Source organism: Tamandua tetradactyla, chromosome 3, assembly GCF_023851605.1.
Source record: "Tamandua tetradactyla isolate mTamTet1 chromosome 3, mTamTet1.pri, whole genome shotgun sequence".
Classification (NCBI taxonomy): domain Eukaryota; kingdom Metazoa; phylum Chordata; class Mammalia; order Pilosa; family Myrmecophagidae; genus Tamandua; species Tamandua tetradactyla.
Window position 1 is genome coordinate 128,462,675 of NC_135329.1, and position 13,749 is coordinate 128,476,423.

General features: G+C 39.5%; 1 protein-coding gene across 1 annotated transcript in view; it reads left to right on the top strand.

Annotated features, from left to right (window-relative positions):
• Window positions 1–3,311: 3,311 nt before the first annotated feature.
• The window catches only part of UPP2 (uridine phosphorylase 2), a 43,596-nt gene continuing 33,158 nt past the window's right edge, over window positions 3,312–13,749 (top strand). Inside the window, exons 1-2 of the mRNA XM_077153896.1 lie at window positions 3,312–3,658; window positions 9,487–9,604. Of these exons, the coding sequence (XP_077010011.1) occupies window positions 3,594–3,658; window positions 9,487–9,604 (183 nt within the window). The 5' untranslated portion in view covers window positions 3,312–3,593. The remainder of the gene's footprint in view (window positions 3,659–9,486; window positions 9,605–13,749) is intronic.

Genomic DNA, 13,749 nt, shown 5'->3' on the forward strand with positions numbered 1-13,749 from the left:
TTTTATAAAAATTCCAGATGTCAGTGCCCTGTTGGTCCTGGAAAATATGCCATTGTTTTGTATTTCTGAATCTCATACACAATTACTGAACCACATAACCATAGTGATGCTCTCATTTCCTAGCATACAAATAGGAGGACGCAGCTCTGTGCAGGAACTGAGGGATGCTGTAGGTTGCCCCATGGTCTTAGCATCTGTCAGCTTCCAGTAGAACAACCCTCATGCACCCTTACTCATGGGAAAGCCTTCAGCTGCCACCCCCTCTGCACAACCCTGCCTAGAAGCCTAATATAGATAGATGCATTTCAATAGAATTGTGCAGGGGAAAGCACTCCAGAGAAGAATAGTACAAGCACTGTAGTGTTTGTAGTAGGGATATGATTCTTTTATTGCTTATAAGTATTACTTTGCTCTTCTTTCCTTCTCTGGGCACATAACCTTTTTCATTATAGGTACTCCCATCTGACTGCTGGGGGATGGAGTTGGGGGTTCTTCGAATAGGAATTTTGAGTTCCAACTCAAGAAATGTTAGGGAATTGCTAGGATCTTAAAAATGTTTATGCACCTGCTAAAATATAAAAAGCTAGGTATAGTGTATGTGAAGAGAAAATTACTAGAAGCCAGAGAGAATTAGGGATATGGTATAAGAGGAGATCACATCAGACAGGGAAAAAAAGCACAAAGAGGGCCTTTCCTTTTGATTATGAGCTTGAAAGCCAGGAGAAGGAGGGCAAGAAGATCAGACCACGATCCTTGGTCACCATGTACCATTTGGGGATGAAATTCACGGGAGAGGGTGTCTGTAGATAACTATCCAAGCATAGTTCAGCCCGAGGACACTGGAGTGAGGGCCTGCATTCTTCAGTGTCACACGGGAGAGGTTGTAATGCTCTGAGAGAATCTGCATCTTCAGCTCAGGCCTGCACCTAAAATGGCGTGGGGGCGTTAATAGATTGTCAATATTTTTGTGGAAGAAATTAGAGAAATAAGAGCTGCCTTATTCATATCTGTATCTCCGACATTTCCTAGACTTCCTGGAGCACACACCACTCTGTGTGCTAGGTATATATTTGTAGGATGAATGAATGAAAAAATAAACTGCTTAACATCAGAATGGATAACATAAGACATTTTTTGGAGCTCCTTCCAGCATTGATAGAGCTGTGGACCTAATGTTGGTCCCGGGGTAACCAGGTGTGGCAGGAGGGAGGGACCTACCTGAGAGACCTGCCGTCGGGGGAGGGAAACAAAGAAAGGAATAATGTGGGAACTTGCTGGGCATTGCCACCTCTCTCTCCCCCGGGACAGGCTGTGAGGTCATCCTGATGTGTGTGAGCATCCAGGGGCCACGTTCCCCAGGCAAGGGTGCTTGCTGCAACCTGTGGATGCCTCAGTGAACTGCCATCAACTTTGGTGGGTACTTCATGGAGCAGCCCCCCTTAATGTAGAGAGTCTGGGCCCCACAAAGAAGAGATTGGTCTGGGAGCAAGTAAAAGAGTACCCAGGCATGGGGCTTTCGTGGTGGGCCCAGGGATGGGAGTGGGGTCATTTGGTTTAAAACTGGATTTTGTATATTATCTTAAACTCTCAGGATATACTGATGAACTGAAAGAAGAGGAAGATTGTAAGGCACCTTTATATATATAGGTAAACTTTGCAATTGTCTTGTAAATAGGACAATAGACTGCACTGTTTATTAAAAGGGTGAAGACGACAACTCATTAAATGTAAACATTTAAAGTATGTCACAATTAGTGTAACCTGTTTTGACCTTTTTTCATTTTTTAAAATATCAGAAATTTTGAAACAGAAACCAACAGAGCCCCCTCTGAGATGTTCTGGTGCAAATATCTGGGAATAAAAACCACAAAGCACTACTAATAGTTCCCTAAACGTTCCATCCTTTCTGTCACCTCTGTGCATTTCACACCTTGTTCCCAGGGCCAGGAGCACAGGTCTCTCATATTCTCTCTCTCTCTCTCTCTCTCTCTCTCTCTCTCTGACACACACACACACACACACACACACACACACAGAAGTATTTTGCAGGGCCACCTCCATCCTCCCAGAGGGCCCCCCACCCCAGCGGCAGTGTTGAGTCTCTATATTGCAGTGGTTCCTGGGAAAGAGAAGCTGCCAGATCAGCTTAAGGTAGGTTACGAGGTAAAAGACACAGGTACTATTATCAAACACAAACAGGAACCATTATACCAAACTACAAAGGTGACCCATATGTTCAGGCTTATTTTGCTACATGGTGGTCATTAGCTTTTCCCAAATAAAAGGTTCTTGGGGATCCATTTGGTGGTGGCAGTAGCAAGATTTAGGCTCCTGTATTGTTATCCCATCTTGGCAATCACTGTGTTCTTTCCTTCCCAGCCTGTAAACTTTGCTGGTTAGCTAAGATGGACTGAAGGGAACCGGCATGGAATTCAAGGAGCTTGCCAAGAATCACCATCACCAGAAGCAGCATCTTCTAACATGGAGACAGCAGTACAGTTATGGGTATTTGATTCTTGACTGTTATGACACTCCTAGAGAAAAATCAATACATATTGTGAAATGCCTTGCATCTGCTGCTGTGGGGATTCATGAACTTTTTAGGCTGTGATTACATGAAAATCATGAGAGAAATATTCATGAAACCCTCACCAACATAGAGCTTTGGTTGACTCCCATAGGAGCTAAGGCAAAAAATAAGGAGGGTTAAATTCCTCTTAAGTTTCCTGGATTCTCCCTCCCAAATACGAGAGGTAAGAAGCAATAGCAAAAATAGTGAGTTTATGGATTTCTCAACAGTAACATTCAGTTTTCTGAAAATATCAGGCTATATTTTGGTATTCTACCTGAATTGACTCCCAGACAGAAGTTTCAGTGGATTTTATAGGTATCTTTCAGGTTTGGCTTAATGAAGAGGTCAGGAGAAACAAGTATTGCTTAAATATCAGGACTGTTGTGTGATCTTGAATGGGCAAAGTTCACATGAAAGGGCTTTCTGAGGTCTTGACTTTGGATGTTTTCCTTGTGATCACAAAGAATGAAAACAAGCTGGCAGTGATTAAGATGTGGGTGGGAAAATGAAATGTTTGGGAACTGAGAGTTCTCACGTGTACTGCACACATTTTGAGACAACCTAGTGGACTTGTTATGGAAACCAACAGAGAAGTTGCATTCATAGACAGTTGTCTCAAAGCAAATAAGTCTGTGCTATACCAGATCCAAGCTGGGACCAAGGCCAGATGCAAGGGATTGGTGCTTTGGCCAACAATTAATAGGCTAAACAATCTGGTCCAAGAGATAGGATGCCACACCCTTAAAGGGAGCCTATCTCCTTGGGGAAGTGCTGCTCTGAGGCTGGACAGCAGTATAAAAAGCCATGTCTGGGAGAAGGGAGGATATTTTGAATTGATAAGGGAGTTTAGATGCCAAGGGAAAAGTTCCATTAGTAATTTCAGAAGAAAACATAACTTTTAAGGGAGAGTGTCATTCTAATTTGGAGTTGAACCTTTATGAAACCATGCACAATTGATTAGCAAATCACAATATTTCTTCTTCCTTCCATCAACTTAAGAGTGACTGCCCACAGAGTAGAAATGATGGCTTCAGTTTTACCTGCTTCCAGTAAATCCATGCAATCTGAGAAGAATGCCTATATTGGGTAAGCAATTTTGATATTTTGGGGTGGGGGGGGATGGGGGTTGTTGCTTTGGCCAGGAATCGAACCACAGTCTCTTGCATGGCAGGCGAGCATTTTACCACTGAACCACCTGTGCACCCAATTTTGCCTTTTAAAATTTGTTTCCAACACATGAATGTTCCTTGGGCTTTATATTGAATGTTCAGAGAATGAAAATTTCTCTATAGCTATAGTTAATTAAATTTCTTAAGTTCATAGGTCATATAGTTGAAACGCAGCTCATAATATAAGACAGTATAAAAACAATGCAAATTTTCTTACCAATGAAGTCTTCATTTCGTGGTTCTTGGGTTTGGATTCATTTAAGAAAGTGGGGCAAAGAAAATCACAAATACCATACTAAGGTTTTATCCAACTATATGAGTGAACAAATTCAGAGTTCAGCCAGGAATTCACCATGGAGTTCATCCTTTAATTCCAAGACCAGGGACTGTATCTGAGAAATAATTAAATGGACCTTCTAGTGCCTAAGGGAGATTTAACTGGGTTGCAGCACATTATAAAGTGATTTCATAAGCTTTGTGATGGACTTTACATGGAATTCACTTCTAAAATACCATGTATATCATTCAATTCAGGAGTAGAAATAAATCTGCAGAAGCTGTTTGCAAATTTAGCTCTAATTCTTGCCCCAGGTCCACAGAACATAATTGTGCATTAATCTTCATGAGGCTATAGGAGTTTTTATGAGTTCGCTCTGATTTGCTGAGAGTTGTATGTAATGTCTTGCTTAGAGCTTCTGTCTTGTCAGCTTCTCAAAAAACAAAGCAAAACAAAACAAAAAAAACTTCACTTACCTATCCCAAACAGAGGTAGCCTTATGCTGTGTTTATTTCTTCAGGGAAGCCAAGGAGAGAGAGAAAGGAAAAATTATGAAGATAAAGATAATGGTAAAATTGAAAGCCTTCTTCCTGGACAGCACTTTCCCCTGATTGCCAATAATTAATACCAGTCAGGCTGTATAACTTGTCATAGTGTGCTAAAATAAATAGAATAAATAACTCTAAAATATAATATAGATAATAATAATAAAGTTATCCCTCCCATCCCCACCCTTTTGGCCTATGTGTTAGAAAAAGGAAAGAAAAGGTGGAGAACGAGACTAAATAGAGTAATGCAAGAGTATTTAGTAGAAATAATATATTTTGAAAAAAAGCGAAGTATTATAATAGCCTGATTCCCAGTGAGCTAAAGTTGTCGTGAAATTCCCAGCAAGCCTTTTCCTTGGAAGTGCTTCTTGATGAGCCCAAAGGGTCAAAAACCTTCTACAGGTAGCCCCCCAAATCTTCTGAACAGGGAATCATTAGACAGTGGAGCAGACTATCAAGGAAAACTAAATCTCTCCTGCTGGATTTACAGAAGTATTTTAATTAATATAATGGAATATAATTATGGACTATGCTGGTCAGGGAATTTCTTCTTACAGATAGGAAAGATGGAGTAGGTCGGTGATTTTAAGATTACCAAGACCCAGGTCTCCCTTGACCAACTGAGTCACAATCTCTAAGAGCGAGACCTGGGTAGTAGTAGTCCATAAAGCACCCCGGGTGAGTCTGGTATGTAGGTAGAGTTTAGAACCATGAGAATAGATAAATGGGACTCTTTTATAGAGTAATGATTCTTAGACTTGGTTGGGAATCTATGTGAAAATCTCCAGATCATGAAAGCTGTTTTTGCAAAGTGAGACAGAAAAGTGTAATAGAAGTTGGAAGAGAAAGTGATGGCAGTGCTGCCCAAACTTTAACATGTGTGAGAATCACATGGGCGTTTGTTAAAATTCAGGTTCTTCAGTGGGTCTAGAATGAGGCCTGAGACTCTGCATTTCTAACAAGCTCCCACTTGATTCTGATGCCACAGTAGCCATGGGCCACACATTGCTTAATAAGCAACTTTGGGTACATTTCTTTTCACTTCTCACAACAGAAGAAAGGGTCTATCCTTTTGCTTTGAGGTTTTAAGGCTTGTTCTGATGTTGTAAACAATACTATCATCATGGAATGCTTTATTTCTAAAACAAGGTATGACCCATGAACTAGTTTAGAATCTGTTACCCTACACGCCTTCAAGGAGGGAATTCATGGTATTTTTGTTCCAGTTTCCTGGACAGTTCAGTTTAACTTAACAAATAGAATTTGTGAGTTCTTGGAGATTAAAGACAAAAGATGTATGACACAGCTTGCATCAGGAATTCACATATTTTCTGGGTGACAGAAAATTAACTATATTACAATGCGAAGTGCTATATTATCATCATTAGCATGAAACAAATGCTTTAGGAATACAGAGCAAGGACTTAATACTGTCTGGGGAGGGAAGATGCCTAGAACAGGCTTCATGGAAGAAAAGATAGTGGATCTGACCTTGAAGAATGAGTAGGATTTTGAAAAGTAAAAAATTAGGGGGAAAGTATGTGTTAGGAATGAAGGCCTAAAGAAAGGATTCTTAACTGTAGCTGCATATCGTATATCACCTGGAAGCTTAAAAAATTGCTTTCAAATGGGGAGTTATTGCTTAATTGGTACAGAGTCTCTGTTTGCGGTGATGAAAAAGTTTTGATAATGGATGGTGGTGATGGTTGCACAACATTGTGAATGTAATTAATGACACTGAATTGTGCACTTAAAAATGGTTAAAATGGCAAATGCTATGTTGTATATATATTACCAAGTAAGTTAAAAAAAAAAAAACACCATAGGAGAATCTAAATTAAATGGGTCCTGAGCATCAGTATCTTTTAACTAGATACTGATTTTAAACATGACCAGGTTGAGAATCACTGGAGATACAGAAAGGGGCCAGGTTTGTTAAGATGTTTCAGGTATTTGGGAGAAAAATAGAGGAAAAAGGGCTCAGGCATTTCTTAGAGAAGATGTCTTGACCCACTTTGGTGTGGACTGCATGGTTTATCAGCAATAATAATTAAAGTATCAAAGACTGTGGTGGATGACGTGCTTTGTAAATATGATTTAGCATTTAATTAAGGCCATTCCTATAGCGGCTTTCAGTTCACTGTCTTGCATTCCATGAAACTATCAAGAGAGAGTGAATATGTGGGTGGTCTGGCTCTCATCCATGTGATGAGGGCTTGGGCTTAGGCAGTGTTCACTGGGTGGAAAGGAGGTATGCAGCATGTTTGGTGCAGTCTTAAGTGGCATTGCTACTCAAAGTGCGGTCCATGGACCAGCAACATCAACACCAGTGAGGAGCTTGGCATACACTCTGCCCCTCCAACCTGCTGAGTCAGAATTTCTGGAAGTAAAGTCTATGAATCTCCAACTGGTTCTTATGCATTCTAAATTTTGAGAAGTATCGGGTTTCGAAGCTGAAGACACAACAGATCTCATAGATTACACACTCACATACACACAAACACATTCACAAAACCCTATGGAAAATCCAGAGAACTAAAACCCTATGTTTTAGTTTCCTGTGCTGCTCAAGAAAATACCTTGCAAAGGGATGGCTTAAAAAAGGGGAATTTACTTGTTCATAGTTTGAGACTGAGAGAAAATCCAAATTGGGTTCTCATCAAGTCAATGCTTTCTTTCTAAAGCCTGTGGTGTTCTAGGGTTGGCTGCTAGTGACCCTTGGTCCTTAGCTTGAGACATGGCAAGGCACACAGCAGCATCTCCTGGTCTTTTTTTTTTCCAGGTTCCATTGATGCTCAGCTTCTGGCTGCTTCCTCCATGGCTTTCTCTCTATATATCTGAATTTCATTCCTCTTATAAAGGACTCTAGTGATAAGGTTAAGAACAATCCTGACTGGACTGGGTCACATGTTAACTGAAATAATTTCTACAAAAGGTTCTACTTATAATGGATTCACATCCTTAGGAATGGATTAAATTTAAGAACATACAGCTTCAAACCACAACAGAGGCAAAGAAATGTTCAGAGATGTGGAGATGGCAGTGAGAAATGTCACCTCTGTAGGGCATATGGAGGGACTGCCATGGGAGTAGATTGTGCAGGAGCCAATGCTCATAGAGTGGGGGTAGGGCAAGGAGGACTGGCAGCTGTGGCAGGACCAGTGTGGATGGTGTGGGCCAGAGTGTGGCTGGGATATCAGCACCCAGGATGAGTGGGACTGAAGGGGTAGGAACTGAGCCACACTAGGAATAGAGTGACACCAAGAATGGCTTCAAGTTCTTCTAGCCATGGTCTTTCTTTTTGGGCAAACTTGTGTTTCTATTGCTTCATTGGTACTCTTTCCCACATTCTTTTCTGGCATCTGGTGAAAGAATGACTGTGGACAAGTTGAGTTTCTACTTTGAATTAACCTGCTTCTTAACTTACTTTCTATTTTCATGTTCCCTTTACCTGCTGGTTTTCTGTTCCCTTTGCATCATTATGGTTTCATGTACTTATTAAAATTAGGTCTTGTACTTTACCACTTCCCCTTTCCCCAAGCTATTTAGCCCCATTTCATCTTCAGGATTTTTCTTGAGCATTTCTTTTCTTGATAAGCTTGAAATCCTGCTTCTCCAGAACCATGAGCCCATTCATTCATTCTTTTCCCCATATTATCCCCACACACAATCTTTCACCTCCAGGTTCCTCCTCAGCTCCCTGCTTTCACCCCATCATCCTGCCACATTCATTTCTCACTTAAATCTTCTAAAAGGACAAAGAACATTTCCCAGTAAGAATCCTTGAATTGGTCAGGGTAGGCTAATGCTGTTTGAAAATATCAGAGGCACAATGCAATAAAGGTGTATTTTTCTCAGTCCAATACAGGTCAGTGGGGTGAAGGGAGGTGCCCATTCCACATAGCTATTCAGAGGCCTTCCATCTAGCAGCTCTACTGTCTCCCACATTTGGCCAGCAGATAAGCGAAAAGAGAGAGAACATCAGATCTGAGTGAGATAATAGTTTTCTAGGGGTAGATACATAACTTGCACCACATTCCATGGGCTACTCAGTTGCGTGATCTTGACTTACTGCAAGGGAAACTGGGAAATGTAGTTTAGCAGTATGTCCAGGAGGAAAAGTCATTGGGGTTTGGTGAAAACATACCATTCTCTGCCAGTTGCTACTTTTTCTGGTTGGTCTCACTAAACCTTCTGCTGTTTAGGTTCCCAATGTTGGGAGATGTAATAAGAGCTAGTTATTTCATGCCCACTGCACATCAGGTGTGTTACAAACCTTACCTCATTTAGGCCTTATGTTATTCTTACAAAGCCATTATTATTTCACTATACCCATTTTACAGTTGAGGAAACTGAGAAACAAAGAGGTCAAATAACTTACCCCAGATCACACAACTAGTGGAAATGTATGGTTGAGTTGTTCCCAGGAAGTCTGACTCCAGAGCCCAGTAGCTTTTGTTATACAGCCTCCCATGCAAAGAAAAATGACTGTTAGAGTCAGACAGAGCTAGATAAAAATTACTATTCTGTAATCAACTGGCTGTATAATCCTGGACAAGTCTCTCAACATCTGTAAGCCTAGGCTTTGTCATTTGTAAATCAGAACATTCATATTTACCTTTTAGAGTGATTATGGCATTAAATGAGTAATCTAATTATTGTATGCAGTTTCATGCTGTTGTGCAATTTTCATGCTTAGTGCTATGCTTGGCAGATAGTAAGTGCATGGCAAATATTGGCCATTATTATTTATAATCATTGTTAATATAATATTGCTTCTCAACACATCATTCTCTCCTAGAGTAAGTTTTGTGCCCAGTATTTGGATTAGCAGCAATCATGGGTGTAGACTGATAGATCCTTTCTCTTTGTGTGCTTTCATTCCAAATTCTTTTACACTCTCTTTGAATTTTTTTCCAGAGAAAGGTTTGTTCATGTTAAAAACCCATACCTGGAATCTATGGAAGAAGACATTCTATACCATTTGGACTTAGGAACAAAAACACACAACCTACCAGCGATGTTTGGGGATGTAAAGGTAAAAGTATTTCTAACTTTAGGAAAATGAGGTTCCTCTGATAATCATTCTTCTTACTTCCCAACATAAACTGTAACCGCTTTAACTAGAGAAATGTTAGAAACTGAAGCCACAAAAGATCTGAAGATTAACTCATTCTCTGAAACAATTTAGGATGTGTACATTATGAACAATCATTTTCTCCCCAGCAAGACATAAACGTTCCCAAACTAAACTAATATAAATGTGATTATTTTTCTGGTCTCTGGAGATAAATACAGTTTTATTGGTAATGCCACTAGGTATTCCAAGATAGTAGGAATTCATTATGCTTTTACAGATTTAGCTCACTACTTAAGATATAAATTTATAGCTGAACCTCACTAAGTCTTGTTTTATTAAGTAATAAAATAACTCTCAACAAAACCATTTCACTTCTTGAAAATGACCATTCTCAAATAGTTTATATTATTAAGATTTTGTTATTTAGTAAGATCTATTTCATAAGAAAATGGCTTATGTAATATTGCTAGGAAAATTTCACTTCTGCATTATTTTATTTTTAATATTTTAAAATTGTATAAGTAGTTTGCATTTATTATTTAAAATTGGTAAAATATGAAAGAGAACAAAGATTTTCAAAAATGCCCCTTAGTCCTACTACCTAAACATAGGCAGCATCAATCCATTCTCTTTTCTGTCATTTTTTTCAATGAATAGATTTTTAAATGGTTATGATTACATAATTTTGCATTTGTCATTCTCCCCTTCACTTAATATCTTTAACGTTTCCCCATATTGTTAATAGATGTCATGTGGCTGTGCCACCCATCACATAGCCTATTGTTGGACTTTTACACTTAAGTATTTTCCATTATAAACAGGGCTTGAATGAATATTTTGCACCTAAAAATTGTTCACATTCAGGTTTATTCGCTTAGGACAATTCACAGTAATGGTCAAAGGGAATGAAAAATTTAAAGGACGATTCCAAAAGGCCAATACCATTGAACAATCCTACTTGTGCAGAACTCTGCTGTTTTTATCAGACTTTTAGTCATCTCTTTAGTAAATACAGGGAAAGAAAGAGATTTTTACACCCACTATCTCACTAAACCTTCATATAGCTCTTTAAGAGAAGTATAGCAGATATTAAATTCCTCTGTAAAACGAGAATTTCCATTCAGTGAGGTCAAAGGAGGTCAAAGTTACACCACACAGGCAGAGTTGGGACTTGGACTAAGTTCTCCAAGTCCAGTTTCAGTGCCCTTGTCCACTGTACTCGGTGGACTCCGTGAGTCACAGTAACTCAGAATCGTCCATAGATTGGTGGAGGAGGGCTGAAGAGTGGGGAGGAGGAGGGCTGAAGAGTGGGGAGGAGGAGGGCTGAAGAGTGGGGAGGAGGAGGCAAACAGAAGAAGAAGGAAGAGGGGAGGCGGGGAGGGTGGAAGAAGTGGAGGCAGAAGAACAAGAAACAGAAGAAGAAGCTGAAGAAATAGAAGAGGAAGAGGAAAAGGAAAGGAGGGAGGGAGGGAGGAAAAAGAAGGAAAGAAAGAAAGAAGGAGAAATTGATCTCAGTTCATTAACAATAACTGCTGAATGCCCGCCCCCCCATGCCCACTAGGAAACAATTGGGAGGGTGTCAGCAACGTCACCTACCCCTTTCTCGATCCCTCTCTAGATTGCTGCTTTTTTTTTTTTTATTAATTTAAAAATTAAAAAAACCACATAACAACAGATGGACATAAACATTCTTAACTTATGATCATTCGGTTCTTGTTATATAATCAGTCATTCACAATATCGTCACATAGTTGCATATTCATCATCATGATCCTTTCTTAGAACATTTGCATTAATTCAGAAAAAGAAGTAAAAAGACAATAGAAAAAAATTCATACATACCGTTCCCCTTACCCCTCCCTTTCATTGATCACTAGCATTTCAACCTACTAAATTTATTTTAACATTTGTTCCCCCTATTTTTAATTTTTATTCCATATTTTTACTTATCTGTTGATAAGGTGGATAAAAGGAGCATCAGACACAAGGTTTTCACAATCACACAGTCACATTGTGGAAGCTATATCATTATACACTCATCTACAAGAAACATGGCTACTGGAACACAGCTCTACATTTTCAGGCAGATCCCTCCAGCCTCTCCATTACATCTTGACTAATAAGGTCATAGTTTAACGCGTAAGAATAACCTCCAAGATAACCTCTCGACTCTGTTTGGAATCTCTCAGCCATTTACAATTTATCTTGTCTCATTTCGCTCTTCCCCCTTTTGGTCTAGAAGGTTTTCTCAATCCCTTGATGCTAAGTCCCAGCTCATTTTAGGATTTCTGTCCCACATTGCCAGGAAGGTCCACACCCCTGGGAGTCATGTCCCACGTAGACAGGGGGAGGGCAGATTGCTGCTTCTTGCCTTTTAGTGAAATTTCTTCAACTTCGGCTTCATTTTCTCTATGTAACCTTTCTCCCTACTGCTATTTCTGATGTTTATGTTCTGAGAGTGATTGACCAAGCCTGTATTATATACTTGTTAACAAGATTTTACCTGGATTAAACGCTAGGTTTGGGATTCATGCCTCATAAAGACTTTCCTCAAGACCCTTATCTGGGATGACTCTAATTAAAAGATTCATCATAAGTAATAAACTAAGGTGCACATTTAATGAATGAACTAAAAAAAGACTTAGGAAATGTTCTTGAGACAGAAAATGATCTATTATCTAGATTTCTGCCACTCTACCATTTGTGGACTGCTTTCTGTCTTTTAGACTCTGTGCTAGGCATTTATGTAAGGTATAAGATTCAATCACCACAGCAACCAAGTTTGCTATTGTTTACATTTTACAGATGAGGAAATTGAGGCTCAAACATATATACGTGGTAAAACACATATGTAATATTATTTATCTGTCTATAATAAGCATGATGCAGCTGGTATGTGAAAGAGCTAGGATTAAATCTTAGATTTATGTGATGAAAAATTAGAAGTAACAGTGTTTGTTAAGAAAAAGACACTATATTTTGGTATTCTAAGTGTTTGTTCCTGGGGTAGCATTGGAATAAATGGCTTTGCTTTAAAGGAGAAAATGATGGGACTCACACTTCTCTGTTTCCTCCTCTCTTGCCCACACTCACACACACACACACACACACACACACACACACACACACACACACACACATGCAGTCATCTCATCTGTGTTACAATCCCAGGAACCAAACCTTCTTTTCTCTACCTGACTGAATTTTCTTCAGTACTCATTCTCACTCAGCCAGTCATAACCACTATCAGACTTTGTAAGCTCACTGTCCCCCTGGTTGTTGGTCCCTTCAGTAGATGCTCTTCTGCATAAGAAAGGATGCTTTAATTTAGAATCTGTTTTGTCCCATAAAGAAGCAACTTTATTGATTGGACCATTTGAAAATTTAGGATTGTGTGTGTGTAGATTGGGGAGTGGTAAGGCAGTTCCAAATGATCAGAATTAGAGCCATTTAACTTAAACCAAGAGTCTTTAGAGGTATCAAGCCTGATTAAAATTTACAGATGATTTTCTCAGCAACTAGCCTCTCTCCAACCGCATTCTTATCTTTGAGTGAAAACATGCTAGGACCAGTTTCTTGACTCCCAAAAACCCAGTACAGCCATCCTGACTAAGAAAAGAGGACATGCTCCATCCGTATCTGAAAACCCACTCTCATCTTCACAGTGTCAATAATCCTTATTAATGGTATTAGCTTCAAAGGAAAGGAGAACTCTGGGTATGTAAATTTAGACCTTAAAATCTCTGACAATCACAATCCTTTCTTATTATATTTTTAAAGGCTTTTCTGTCACTATCACAAAATCTCAGTGACAAGACAGTAGAAGATTATTTCTCATTCATAGTAAGTATAGAGCAGGTAGTCCTGACCAATGGATGGCTCTCCTCCAAGTGATGATTCAGGGACCAAGGTTCCTTCCATTTGTTGCTTTTTCACCTTCAATGAATGGCTCGGAAATTGTCCCTGGGTGTCAACACCCACCTAGCAGTCAGAAGAAGAGGGTATATAGATGATCAGTGGGAGATTCCTATGAATTGGGACTGGAAGTGGCACCCATCACTTCTGTTCACATTCTAGTGGCTGGAACTCAGGCATATGGTTCC